This window comes from Lynx rufus, unplaced genomic scaffold, assembly GCF_022079265.1.
Source record: "Lynx rufus isolate CCGP_SWC_20201006 ecotype Redwood Valley unplaced genomic scaffold, mLynRuf1.p SCAF_1, whole genome shotgun sequence".
Classification (NCBI taxonomy): Eukaryota; Metazoa; Chordata; class Mammalia; order Carnivora; family Felidae; genus Lynx; species Lynx rufus.
The window spans coordinates 91,010,439-91,025,018 of NW_025814823.1; the positions used below are offsets into that span (position 1 = coordinate 91,010,439).

General features: G+C 51.1%; 1 protein-coding gene across 1 annotated transcript in view; it reads left to right on the forward strand.

Moving 5' to 3' along the window:
• Positions 1-14,580, forward strand: part of ADAMTS2 (ADAM metallopeptidase with thrombospondin type 1 motif 2) — a 245,032-nt gene that overhangs the window by 138,544 nt on the left and 91,908 nt on the right. Inside the window, exon 4 of the mRNA XM_047083060.1 lies at positions 5,401-5,603. Coding sequence (XP_046939016.1) covers positions 5,401-5,603 — 203 coding nt within the window. The remainder of the gene's footprint in view (positions 1-5,400; positions 5,604-14,580) is intronic.

Genomic DNA, 14,580 nt, shown 5'->3' on the forward strand with positions numbered 1-14,580 from the left:
ACCCTTGCTGGGCTTGATGGGGAGCGCCAACTCTGAGCTGGAGTAGCAGCAGCAGAGAGGGCATCCCAGGTGAAGAGGTCAGCGTGGCAAAGTCCTCCCTGTGGGATTTGCAAACCCCCAGGACAGCAAACACACAGGCGCCCTTGAACCTACAGAACCAGCATCTACCACACGATGCTTCTGAGCCCTTTGCAGACTCAGGACCCAGGGTCTCTCTTCTCCAGGTTAAACGTTTTTGTTTCTGCCAATTTCAGTTTCCCCAACTCATCCCTCAGTGCTGGCAAAGTATGGGGACCGCTCCGGGGCGTGTTAACAACATTGGATCCCATGGCCCCGGGCTGGGCCCCAGCTCCTCCTGGGCTGAGTGGCTTGTCTAAGTCACTTAATCTTTCTGCTCCTGGGATTCCTTGATGCTAAACTGGGGACAGTAATGAGGACAGTGGGGAGCCTCCTCCTTGCAGTGGGGATCAGATGGCTGCGGGGTGGCAGAGCTTTGTCCCTGTCCCCACCCCCAAATGCGGGGCTTGGTGCAGGCAGCACCCTGTGCTCCACGGGCTGTGGGTGAGCTCGGCCTCTGCGACCCACTGATTCCCCTGGAGGGCGGGTGCTTTGGCATTCCCTGGATACAATTCGGTTTCCCCTTCTCCCGTCCTGTCCCTGATTCTTTGAGGCATCCTGCCTGATCCCTTCTGGAGACTCTAAAACTGGGGACAGCTCTTGGAAGCTTCTTGCCTCGTCATCCTTTGCCTGAGACATGAGCAAAAAAAGCCCTAGCTGCCATGCAGAAGAAGGGTCCCCCCCCAGCACAGGGAATGTCAGGAACCCAAATCCCCGTTGTTAGGCACTAGAAAGATAGGGTCCTGCCACAGATGCCTCCAGTCAGGGGAGCCTTGGCCTGCAGGGATCCTGGCTTCTTCTGTCTACCGTAGAGCAGCCACCCGTGGGGACCAGCAGCTTCTCATGGGGAAAGGCTGTGTACAGAGGGCAACAGGAGCCAAGAGCAGGAGATGGGCGGCTCTGACAGCTTGTTATCCTGGCCTGGGATCTCAAGTCATCATGACACCAACAACCCAGGGTGTGGTGTCTGGGCCCTGGTGCCCCTGTGGCTGAAGGTGGGGCTGAGAGCCCAGCTCCCCTGTAGCACCACCTGTCCACAAAGAGTCTTCCAGAATAATTCTCACTTGTCCCTAAAGCCTCTCATCTGCTGCCTCCTCCAGACAGGAGCAGGAACTCCCTCCATATCACAGTGGTGCAGAGCAGATGCTGGAGGCGGGATAGGGACTCTGAAAGCAGCTCAGACTCAGGCGAGGCAGCCTGCCATCTGGTCCCACCCGGCCACTCGGCCCTGTGCATATGTCTCCTCTTCGGGGCTGACAAACAGGCCCCTGTGGTGTGCATCCCATCACTGTCCCCATCTCACAGATGGAAAGACTGATGGGACTCCCCCTCCACCTGCTGGCACAAACCTGCCACCTGGCCACGGGACAGACACCAAGCAGGGAAAGCAGAGGTGAGGGAGGTAAAGGAGATAAAGGAGAAGCAGAGAGGGGAGGGCTCTGACAGAACAGAGGACTAAGTCAGGCCAGGGCCAAGTGACTGCTTGCATTTCTGTCCCTCCCGGGGTCCTCATGTCCCCCTGTGCACCCTGACGCGCACACGCACACATGGCAGGTGCTGGCCAGGGGCCCCTGCAGGGGTGGAGACAGGGATGGGGAGGGCGGGCCTGCACGCAGTGCCCGTGCAGAGCTGATCATCCTGCTGGGCTGTCTGGGGATGATTCAGGGCCATCCTCACCGCTCCCAGAGGAGACACCAGCTACTTAAGTCTGACAGGGGATTTGAGGAATTGCTACTCTATTTTTACACATTTATTTCTTTGCATTTCCAACAAGCGGGGACAGCTCACCTTCAGAACCACCTTGGGAAGCAGAAAAATGGTAATTTCCATTAAAAAAAAACCTCTTCCCTGGGGAAGAGGCTAGATGTTACCCTCTGCCCCTGTCAAGCCCAGGGTCACTGATGGGTGGTCCCTAGGTGAAACCAGCCATAGAGGTGCTTATTAGGGCCACATGACATTTTAAAAATAACTCATTGGGTTGACAGTATTTCAGAATTGGGAGATTTTGTGTTAAAATCTAGAAGAGCCATCTTCTCTTGAGGAATTAGGACAGGGGGGGTCACAGGTTGGGGGCAGGTGATGGGCAGGTAACACTGGGCTGTGGATCGACAGCCATGCCTGGAGGTGGGACACATGGGGCCCATGTCCCCAGGCCACCTGACCTGCTGCTGTCACTGCCCTCCTGGCTCCCAAAGGCATCAGAGTGTGCCCCTGATCCTGGGAGTTGTCATGTAGTGACCCCTCCCAATGTTCCCCATGGGTGGGAGGGTTGAAGGGGCTGCCTCTCGGCCAGAGCTGGCTGGGACACATCTTGTAGCCAGATCTGCCAGGCAAGCACAGTTTTTAGCGAAATTTATGTTTCAGGTCCGTGAAAAACAGCAACCTTTTCTAAAGACACAACAGAAATGCCAATTTCACCTCAAGCATAATTATTACTGTTATAGTTATTACTTGGATCATGAGTATTTGGGGGATGACTTGGACGTTCTAGAATCCCTTCCCCCAAGCCCCAAGCCCTGTAGGGATGCCCCAAAACCAAAGGTCAAAGTGCCGATGGGGAGAAGCAGGTGACATCCCTGCCTCTGGAAGCCTCAGCCCTGCTCAGACCTGGCAAGACCTACGGGAACACATCCCCAAGATCAGCAGGGTTTGCCAAGTCCCTAGGCCTAGGGCCACATGAGCACTGATAGGACCCAGAGGCCAGGCTGAAATCTCTTCCACTGTCAATCTTAGATGTCTCCTCAGTTTCCCTACAACGGGCTCCATCCTGAAGCCCGGGCCATGCAGAGACCCCATCCTGGTTTCAGCAGGCCTGTTGCTCAAGCCAAGTCCCACTGTAGGGATTTGTGGCCCCCTGAGGGATGAGTGGCAGGCTCCTGTCTGATCCTGGGTCAACTGCCTAGTAATCCCCTGACACCAACACTGGTCTTCCTGACCTGTCCCTGTGCACCAGGTTGCTTACCTGGCCTAAAGGCCTTTGCTCCTCCTGGTCCCTCAGGGTTGGAGGTGGGCTCCTGGCCACTCTCCTCTCCTCCCTTTGGAGCTCCTGCATGCTTACAGCCCATGTATGAAGCCACACTGACACAGAGCTTACCCAGCCCTTTGTTCCATCCGTCATTACTGGCTCAGACCAGGATAACAAGCTGTCAGAGCCGCCCATCTCCTGCTCTTGGCTCCTGTTGCCCTCTGTACACAGCCTTTCCCCATGAGAAGCTGCTGGTCCCCACGGGTGGCTGCTCTACGGTAGACAGAAGAAGCCAGGATCCCTGCAGGCCAAGGCTCCCCTGACTGGAGGCATCTGTGGCAGGACCCTATCTTTCTAGTGCCTAACAACGGGGATTTGGGTTCCTGACATTCCCTGTGCTGGGGGGGACCCTTCTTCTGCATGGCAGCTAGGGCTTTTTTTGCTCATGTCTCAGGCAAAGGATGACGAGGCAAGAAGCTTCCAAGAGCTGTCCCCAGTTTTAGAGTCTCCAGAAGGGATCAGGCAGGATGCCTCAGAGAATCAGGGACAGGACGGGAGAAGGGGAAACCGAATTGTATCCAGGGAATGCCAAAGCACCCGCCCTCCAGGGGAATCAGTGGGTCGCAGAGGCCGAGCTCACCCACAGCCCGTGGAGCACAGGGTGCTGCCTGCACCAAGCCCCGCATTTGGGGGTGGGGACAGGGACAAAGCTCTGCCACCCCGCAGCCATCTGATCCCCACTGCAAGGAGGAGGCTCCCCACTGTCCTCATTACTGTCCCCAGTTTAGCATCAAGGAATCCCAGGAGCAGAAAGATTAAGTGACTTAGACAAGCCACTCAGCCCAGGAGGAGCTGGGGCCCAGCCCGGGGCCATGGGATCCAATGTTGTTAACACGCCCCGGAGCGGTCCCCATACTTTGCCAGCACTGAGGGATGAGTTGGGGAAACTGAAATTGGCAGAAACAAAAACGTTTAACCTGGAGAAGAGAGACCCTGGGTCCTGAGTCTGCAAAGGGCTCAGAAGCATCGTGTGGTAGATGCTGGTTCTGTAGGTTCAAGGGCGCCTGTGTGTTTGCTGTCCTGGGGGTTTGCAAATCCCACAGGGAGGACTTTGCCACGCTGACCTCTTCACCTGGGATGCCCTCTCTGCTGCTGCTACTCCAGCTCAGAGTTGGCGCTCCCCATCAAGCCCAGCAAGGGTCCTCCAAAAGGCCCACAGGGAAGGGGGTCCACGGCCCTCCAGCACTGGCCTCAGGGACACGTTTGGTCCCCATCTGCCTCCCCCACAGAGCTGGCTGCACATCTACGGGGGATGGGGTGCACGGAGTCTTGAGAAGACCCTTCTCAGTGACAAGAGAAGACTGTTGTCCTCTATCCATGGAATGATTGTCCCCTCATTTCTCACTGGACCTGCTCCTTCTCATCCTTCATGTGTCAACTGAAATGTCACCTCCTCAGGGGAACTAAGCCTGAACTGTAGTCCAGGGTGGGCTCCAGGCCTGGTGGGAAAGGAGAAGAGAACCAGAGCAGATGCCACAGCTGTGCTGACAGGGAGATGCCATTTTGGGTTCCTGGGCCTGACAGAGCTCCAGGCCCTTGGGACCCTCAGCTGAGGCCCCTTGGACCCTCTCTCCCACCCCAGGCAGACTGTGGAGTCCTTATCCCTGCACAATTCAGTCAGGCAACCACCCATCTCCTCAGCCTGTGACAAGGAGTAGACACAATTTACCGGAGAGAGAGAGGGGAGAGGAGTGCCCATGGGTGGTCTTGACCCTGCACAGGTGTGAGTGGGCCTTGCCCAGAGATGAGGGGCCTTGCTTCAGTGGAGGCAAGTTCTGGAAGAGGAGCTGCCTAAGGAGATGCTGTGGGACACACACCACCAGGGCTGGCCCTTCGTCTCCCTGGTTTTAACGTGGTGGCCACACTGGGGAAACCAGCCTTTGGGCACCTGGGTGGCCCTTCTTGGGTATTCAAGTGTGTGAATGGATGGAAAGAGCTGGCTGTGGTCATGCACACTCCTAGCTGGGCAGCCCAGCTTCTTGGCCTCTCCATTCACTGCTGGGTTCCAGGCCTGGTGTCTGTGATGGCCAAGGAGTTGGTTTGCATGCTGCTGGGTCTAAGCCCACTTGACACTCACTCTGCCCTCTCTGAATCTCTGTCTTTTCCTCTGTAAAATGGGGACAGTTCAGGTGCTGTGAGTTGTCAACAAGGTGATGGCCAGGCTGGTGCCGAGTGGTATCCAGGTGGGGTTTTGCCTTGTTTCAATGTACCTGGCAAGCCTGGGCTGCTACTGCAGATTGTGTCCTCTGTCCTTTCAGGCCCCCCCCCGGGCAGCCTGGATAACCTCAGCCGTGCCCTGGGTGTCCTGGAGGAGCGTGTCAATGGCTCGAGGCGCAGAGTGAGAAGGCATGCTGCAGATGGTGACTACAACATCGAGGTTCTGCTGGGTGTGGATGACTCTGTGGTCCAGTTCCATGGGAAGGAGCATGTGCAGAAGTACCTGCTCACGCTCATGAACATCGTAAGTGGCAGTCGGTGGTGGGGTGGAGCAGTGGGGCTGCTGGAAAGGTCACCATATCAGCCTGTGGGCAAGACCTCCCAGGACCCCAGTGCAGAGGTAAGTCAGGGGCAAGATGATTTGAACGAGCCAATTGCTGGGCAGAGAGACCCCTGCCCATCTGTCCACCTTCCTCTCCACCTGCCTTACGTGAGTCATCGACCCTCTGGAACTCAGCCCTTTCATCCCCAAAGTGGGGCCAAAGTCAGGTTTGCAGAGCATATTTTATTTTAATTAATTAATTAATTAATTAATTTTGGAGAGAGAGACAGAGCATGAGTGGGGGAGGGGCAGAGAGAGAGGGAGACACAGAATCCAAAGCAGGCTCCAGGCCCTGAGCTCTGAGCTGTCAGCACAGAGCCCAATGTGGGGCTTGAACTCATGAACTATGAGATTATGACCTGAGCCAAAGTAGGACGCTTAACAGACTGAGCCACCCAGGTACCCCAAGCATATTTTATTTTGGAGACTGTTGCCGTGTTTAACCTCATCTAGTTTTTGAAAAGTGCCTTTGATGTAGTAATAATAATTATGATAATAATAATAATAATAACAATGAAACAACCACGACGGCTACGATCATTGAGCTCTTACTGAGTGACTATGTGCCAGGCCCCTGTAGACATGCATTATCTTAGGCAATCCTCACACTAATTCTGCAAGACTAGTAGATATAAAATCTTGCCTGCCTTGAACATATGTGCGCTTCCCCAAGAATTACACTGCCTTCCAACCCGGCTGAAAGTCCTGCTGAAGGAAAACTCTCTGTTTTCCATACTCACACCAGCTCTTCTGACACCATATGTGTGGGTTTTCCATAACAAGTGCTCCCGACACTACCCAGAGTTAGCACGGACCCCACGGGGTAAGGGCTCAGTCCCACAAGACTGGCCTCACTTCGGATGCCACTCACAAGTCCTGGGTTGTCACCTGTACAACCTGGTCAGAAGACCCAACCAGCCGTAAATCAAGGGTTCCCATGACTCCCTCCTCGGGTTCAACTGTTTGCTTGGTTCGGTTCACAGAACTCAGGAAAACCCTACTTACTGTCACTGGTATATTATAAAGGATGCAACTCAGGAAGAGTCAAATGGAAGAGATGCATGGGGCAAGGTAGGTGGGAAGGGTTGACAGCTTCTCTGCCCTCTCCGGGCACACCACCCTCCCAGCACCTCAGTGTGTTCACCAACCTGGAAGCTCTCAAAACTCCATGGTTTACAGTTTTTCTGACAGTGTTATTGGCCATGGTGATTCGGTCGTCTTTCTCCCTAGGAGCCTGGGGCGGAAGGAGGGGGGGCAGTGCTAAAAGTTCCAACCTTCTGATCACCCAGTTGGTTCCTCTGGCAACTGGCTTCCCCCATCCTGAAGCCATCTAGGTCCCACCAAGAGTCACCTCATTAGCATAAACTCAGGTACCCTTGAAAGGGGCTTATTATGAATAATAAACTTCTCCTGTCACCCCTGTCACTTGGAAATTATAGGGTTTAGGAGGTCTGTGTCAGGAACTGGGGGGAAGAGACCAGTAGATATTTATTATTATGTCACACTTGGGTTAGTTAACTCCTAGCCCCACCATTAACCTGGTGTGAAGGGTCCCTCTGACACACATACCTGGTGCTGCATGAGCCAGTAGGAGGAAGTCTAGAATTTTTCTTGGTTTTGCCAGTTAACTTCAGTTTATTCATTTCCACCTTCATGATCTGACTGTATCCCAACTTTGGGTAATAGGATGGTTTGGTTAGTTTCTTGAAAAGCCTGAGGAATACAAAAATTCCTAAATTGAAATGTATTTTATCATAGCCAAAGAAAAAAGTGTTTTATGACATAAATTGGAGGAGCTGAGGAACGGTAGTTGGGCCGCGTCTTTTTTCCCTGTGGCACCCAGCAAGCATTTATTGGACACATGCTTGTCCCAGGGCATGGCAGACAGCCTGGGGCTCAGAGACAAGGGGGGGGGGATGTCTGCCCTTCTAATCTGAGCTCTGCCTCCCAGTGTAGTCAGGGAGATGAGGCACCCTGTTTGAGTGCGTGTTGCCCTGACAATTAAGACCCTATAAGGTACTGTGTCCTCATTTAGGGCTGTGCACACCCAGGACAGAGTCCCTGGGGGCTGATGGAAGTCATGCCCTTTTGGTGGTCTTGGGGAGGAGGGAGATGGGGAAATCATGAATAAGTGAGAAAGGATGACCTTCCAGGGCAACGCTGTCCCACAGAACCTTCTGCAGTGCTGAGAATGCTCAAAATTCTGCCCTGCCCAATGTGGCAGCCACTAGCCAACCCTTGAGCACTTAAAATGTGGCTGACACGATGGGAGAACTGAATTTTTACCTTATTGATATTCAGTGGAGTTTTAAAATTTTAACTTAAAAATATTTTTTAAAAGTTTACTTATTTATTTTGAGAGAGACAGAGAGAGCACAAGCAGGGGCAGAGAGAGAGGGAGAGACAGAATCTCAAGTAGATTCCACATTGTCAGTGCAGTGGGTCTTGAACCCATGAAACCATGAGATCATGACCTGAGCTGAAATCAAGAGTTGGACGCTTAACTGACTGAGTCACCCAGGGGCCCTAAAATTTTTTTTAATTGTGGTAAAATACATATAAAGTTTACCACCTTCACAATTTTATTTTTATTTTATTTTATTTTTTCTAATTTTTTAAAGTTTATTTATTTCTGAGAGACAAAGACAGAGCATGAGCGGGGGAGGGGCAGAGAGAGAGGGAGACACAGAATCTGAAGCAGGCTCCAGGCTCTGAGCTGTCAGCACAGAGCCTGATGTGGGGCTCGAACTCACCAACCGCGAGATCATGACCTGAGCTAAAATCAGTCACTTAACTGACTGAGCCACCCAGGTGCCCCCTACATTCACTATTTTAAAAGTGTATAGTTCGTTGGGGCGGTTAAGCGTCTGACTTAGGCTCAGGTCATAATCTCATGGTTTGTGGGTTGGAGCCCTTCGTTGGGCTCTGTGCTGACAGCTCAGAGCCTGGAGCCTGCTTCAGATTCTGTGTCTCCCTCTCTCTCTGTGCTCCTCTCGTACTCACACTCACTCTCTTGCCTTCTCTCTCTCTCTCTCCCTCTCTCTCTCTCTCAAAAATAAATAAACATTTAAAGAAATAAAGTGTGCAGTCCTGGGACATTAATTATGTTCACACCACTGTTCAACCATCCCTAACATCCATCCATCAGAACTCTCTCATCTTGTCCCCATTAAACACTAACTCCCTACTCTCCCCTCCCCTGGCCCCTGGAAATCACCCTTCTACTTTCTGTCCCTGTGGTTCTGACTAATTTAGTTACCTCATATAACAGGAGTCATATGCTATTTATCTTTTTGTGACTGGCTTATTTCACTTAGTATAACGCCTGCAAGGTTCATCCATGTTGTGGCGTGTGCCAGAATGTCCTTTTTAAGGCTGAATACAATCCCCTTGTGTGCATCCATTGCCTTGTGTTTATTCGTTCATCTGTCGATGAGCACTTGAGTTGCTTCCGCTTCTTGGTTATTGTGAATAATGCTGCTGTGCATGTGGGTGTACAAATATCTCTTCATGTCCCTGCTTTTCAGTCTTTTGGAGTATATACCCAGAAGTGGAATTTCAGGATTATATGATAGTTCTATTTTTTTTTTAACATTTACTTATTTTATTTTTGAGACAGAGACAGAGACAGAGAGAGTGCTCAGGTGAGCAGGGTGGGGAGGGGCAGAGAAAGAGGGAGACACAGAATCCGAAGCAGGCTCCAGGCTCCGCGCTGTCAGCACAGACCCTGATGCGGGGCTCGAACTCACCAACCGCGAGATCATAACCTGAGCCGAAGTCAGACGCTTAGCTGACTGAGCCACCCAGGCGCCCCTAAGGTAGCTCTATTTTGTACTTTTTGAGGAACCTCCACACTGTTTTCCACAGCAGCGCACCATTTTACATTCCTTCCCAGCAGTGCCCGAGGGTTCCAGTCTCTCTGCATCCTCACCAACACTTGTTATTTTTGATAGTAGCCATCCAGTGGGTAATTTAATTCATTCGTAATTCATTGACATTTGGATTTAGATCACCATTGTGGCGAGTGGCCACCCTATTGGACAGTGGCCCTGAGACCCGAGGGTGCTGGCTCACCTGGAGCTGTAGCCAGAGCCCCAACTGGCCCTAGAAGGCCTGGCCAGGGCAGATCTCCCTCTCCCTGTGAGTACACAGCTGGTTATGGGGCTTCCCAGCCCTGGAGCCAAACCAGCAACGTGGAGGACAGATGTGGCGGCAGCTGGCCCGGACTGCGCTCCAAGTGAGGCATTTGGTCAGCTGTGAGGACAGCCACGGCCAGGGCGGAAACACTTCCAGTGTCTGAGGCATAGGGGCCCCACCCTGGACAGATACAGCCTGTCCCCTGAGGAAGACCATAAAGACCCTGGGAGGGGGGTCTGGTGGGGGTTCTGATGGCAGGGACCCAGAGAATGAAGGCTCTGAGGAGGAGCAGGGGCTGAGGTGGATGGGAGGCGGGTATGGCTGGACCCTGGCAGCTCTAAGCTGGGCTGTTTTCTATCGTTCAGGGTGATACTGCTGCACAGATCCCTTTGGGACCTCTTTGCAGCAGAGTCTGGGCTGGGATGTGGGTCCTGGTGTGACATAGACATTTCAGGTTCTTCAGATATCCATGTGCTCTCTTCTTCCCTCCCAATTACCAGCCTCCCTTGTACCTAATTTGGAGCTGTGTGGCTAGTTTTCTCCAATGGTCTGTGTAGAAGGAAGTGATGTGTCACCTCTTGGCCAAGGCGATTAAGAACCAGTGTGTCCCTTCCTTCTGTTTCTTTCCCTAACACAGTGACCCTGGAAGCCATATATCCCAGTAAGTGCAGGTACAGAACGAGGCAGGACCACCCAACCTCTGCTGGCCTGTGATGTGTATAAAGAAACACATGCCAGCTTTATTGTGTTAGCTACTGATGTGGTGGAGACTTTGTTATGCAGCAGAGCTCATCCTGGGCTGACTGATACACCTGGCACTTGATCATTCTGTCAACAACTGTTCATTGGGCATATCCTGTATGTCAGGCAAGGGGTATAGCTGTGAGCACAACAAGACACAGCCATATCTTGCATTCTGGTGGGGAGCACAGACAATATTCAATTGAAAATCAAAAGAGGTAATTTCAGATAAGGACAATGAAAGAAATAAAATAGTGAGGTGGAGAAAGGAGAAGGGCTGGGAAATGTGGGCCACTTTATACAGGTGGTCAGGAAGGACATACACAGAAAGTAACACTGCAGCTAAGACTCGAATGATATTGGATGACTGTGGGAAGAGGCAGGATGGAGTGTTCAGAGAGAATGGGCGGTGCAAAGGCCCTGAGGCAAGAATGAGGTCAGCACATTTGAAGGTGTGAGAAAGGGCTGGTGTGTGGGGAACAAGGGGCCCAGGTAGGAAGGGAAGTTGCAGATGAACAAGGCCAGTCACTGGATGTTGAGAGGGACTTGGATGTGACCCGAAGGGCAGTGGGAAATCTCCAGAGGTGCCACTTCCTTCCTGCATTTACGGGCAAAGACATTTTATTCATAGGGAAGTGGAAATTAATCAATCCATCCCTCTCTCTATCCAAGACTCTCTGGAGGGTGAAAAGGGTTGTAAATGCTTGCTGAACATCACAAGAGTCACCTCAGTGCAGAAAAGATCCTACGGCATTCAGACCTCTGACCCCCACCAACGCACTCCAGCACCTCCTGCCAGGTCCAGTTTCCTTCCTTTCCTCCCTAAATCTAGAAACTAACATTCCTTGTTTAATAAAAGATACTCTATTTGGGGGCGCCTGGGTGGCTCAGTCGGTTGGGCATCTGACTTTGGTTCAGGTCATGATCTCACTGTTCATGGTTCGAGCCCCACGTCGGGCTCTGTGCTGACAGCTTGGAATCTGGAGCCTGCTTCAGATTCTGTGTCTCCCTCTTTCTCTGCCCCTCCCCCACTCTCTCTCTCTCTCTCTCTCTTTCTCTCGCTCTCTCTCTCAAAAATAAATAAATTTTTAAAAAATACTGTATTTAACAGAGACAATAAATTATTTATGATGGAAAATGAGAATATAAATCCAGCAGGAATGTGAATGTCTTCCACCTACCAATTATTGCCTATTACCTCATTTTAACGGTGGCATCACATTGCATCATATAGCATGCCTTTTATGTAACCAATTATTGATATGACATAGTCACATAACAAAATTTATTTCCCTATTAGATGTCAGACTGGACACTAGCTGTAATGAACACCCTTACAGCTAAATCTGTCACTCATCCATTACTGTTTCCTTAAACTGAGTCCCTAAAAGTGTAGTGCCTGGTCAACAGGTATGGGCATTTTAAAGTTTTCTGTGCCAGAATGTTCTCTGTTAGGGTTTCACCTATTAATGCTCCACTGAGCAAATGCCTGTCTCCCCTCCTCCTCCTACCACTGAGTCCTTTTTAGCTGTGGTAATTTGAAAGCAATGCTGAGATATACTTTTTGTCTTTAAGTTGTATTTATTTGATGGTAATGAAGTCGCATCTATAAAAATATATATGTACTTTAAAACAGCAATCATCTTACATGTTTAGTATTGGCCTATTCATGTTCTTTATTCTATGGGGACATTAGTTTCTATCTTGTTAATTTGAAGAACATTTATATTTGAATAGGTTCACTTTTTGTCTGTCATGTGGGTGGAAAATATTCCCTGTAATTCTGTTTTTTGCCCTTTGTTTTGTTTTGGGGCAGTTTGCTATGGTTTACATTTTTGTGTGTAGTGGTGTCCTGAGATCTTTCTCTCCCTGGGTTTTCCCTTGGGTGCCATGTTTGGCACTTCACACCCTCCCCCAGAAGTTAATCTTCTAGAGCTTTGCTCTGGTCACTCTGGCAGACTCCTGTGGCTTCTTGTCAGCAGACCGTTTCCCAAACTCGTGGCCCTACACTAACCACCTGGCCATTCTTGCTGAGTTCAGCCACATCAGAGACCCAGAATGTCTCTGATTACCAAACTCCTGGGGCCCAGGGCAGAATGAAGGTGTGGCTCTCTTGTTTGGAGATCAGGAAAATGTGCCCTTAAAGGTACATATAAAGGCTTTTTCCTTTTTCCTGTGATCTCTGTCTCTCAAATTGTCAAGATTTAAAAATCATCTACTGATTGTCACTGTAAACAATGAAAAATTAGAATTTTAAAGTATTATCATGAATTTTACCAGTTACCTTTATATTGTAAAAAGCTTATTTTATTTTATATTATCTTTGCTTTTTAAATGTTTATTTCTTTATTTTGACAGAGAGAGAGAGAGAGAGAGAGAGAGAGAATGCATGTGTGGGCACATGCCCCTTTGCAGGGAAGGGGCAGAGAGAGGGAGAATCCCAAGCAGGTTCTGTGCTGTCAGCATGGAGCCTGACTCAGAGCTTGATCCCACGAACCGTGAGATCGAGACCTGAGCTAAAATCCAGAGTCGGATGCTTAACTGACTGAGCCACCCAGGCGCCCCATACAAAGCTTATTTTATTTTATTTTATTTTATTTTATTTTATTTTATTTTATTTATTTATTTATTTTTTGAACGTTTATTTATTTTTGAGACAGAGAGAGACAGAGCATGAATGGGGGAGGGTCAGAGAGAGAGGGAGACAGAATCCGAAACAGGCTCCAGGCTCTGAGCGGTCAGCACAGAGCCCGATGCGGGGCTCGAACTCACGGACCGCGAGATCATGACCCGAGCTGAAGTCGGACGTTTAACCGACTGAGCCACCCAGGCGCCCCACAAAGCTTATTTTAAATGCAGATATTACAGCATTTAACTTGGATGCAGAATCACCAAAATTAAACAAACTTGTGTTTCATGGCTCATGCCCGGAGGGTGCCAGAAGTTCACACAAAACACAAGCCAGACTCAGAACGGTTGGAAGGAGGAAGAGAGGAGCCCCCAGGAATGGAGCCAGTGGAGGGAGTGCTCTCTTAGACGCAGATTATCACAGGTGCCCCAGGTCACAGCCAGCAGCAGGAGATATGCCCTCTGGGCCTGACAGCTGTTTTGTCCCCTGACTGCTGCCCCTGGAAGAGCACATCATGCTTGTGCCCTGGTATGGGGTGGGGATCTGGGGACATTAAGCCTGGCATCTCCCCTTCCCTCAGGCCCACCGCCCCAACCCAGGGCAGATGGTCAAGGCTCTTTACACCTTAGCAACTGGATGGGGGTGCCCAAGAGACTCGCCTCCACTGAGACCCATGTGGGGCTGCCCTGGGTGGGACCACCACTGCCATGTCCTGGTCCGAGAGGCCACGGGGCATGTGCACCCACCTTGCGCCTGCATGCAGGCCCCTGCCCAGGGCAGAGAGTGGCAGTGATCACAGGGTGGGGAGTGGGACACCGAGACCTTGTCCTGTGGAGTCAAGACCACTCGTGAGCCAAGACCTCACTATCCTGTTGGATTTTACTTACAAAACACAAATTCAAAAGTGAAATGATGAGGAATGTCAAGACAGCAACCTCAGAGCATTAAACCCCAAGTGCAGGGCCCTTCTGGGTATGGGTCCTGGTCGCTGGCCCATGAACTCAGCAACATGAGCCCTGCACTGAGACCCCTTAGCCCAACCCGACCCTCTCCAGACACCTGATGTGGCCTGTGCTCCCTGCTTCGGGCCCCATTCTCCATGGCCCTTCTCCATCCTCTGCTTGTCCAGAGGCTCTCAGCCCAGAGCTACACCGACTCTCAGCTTTCTGTCCAGATGAAGAAGGCTGTGCCTGAGAGAGTGCTGGGGCCAGATTACTGGCAGTGGCCTCGTCCTCTGGGGCCCTCACACTGGTTTTTAGCTCCCAAATTCCAGAGGCTCAAAGGTTGCTAGCAAACCCAGGATGAGGCCCTGTCCTTTTGGCCTCGGGGTCCTTAGCGTAGTCAGAGAGGCTGTGAAGGCCCACTGAGAGCTTCTATCCACTGCTTGTGGGA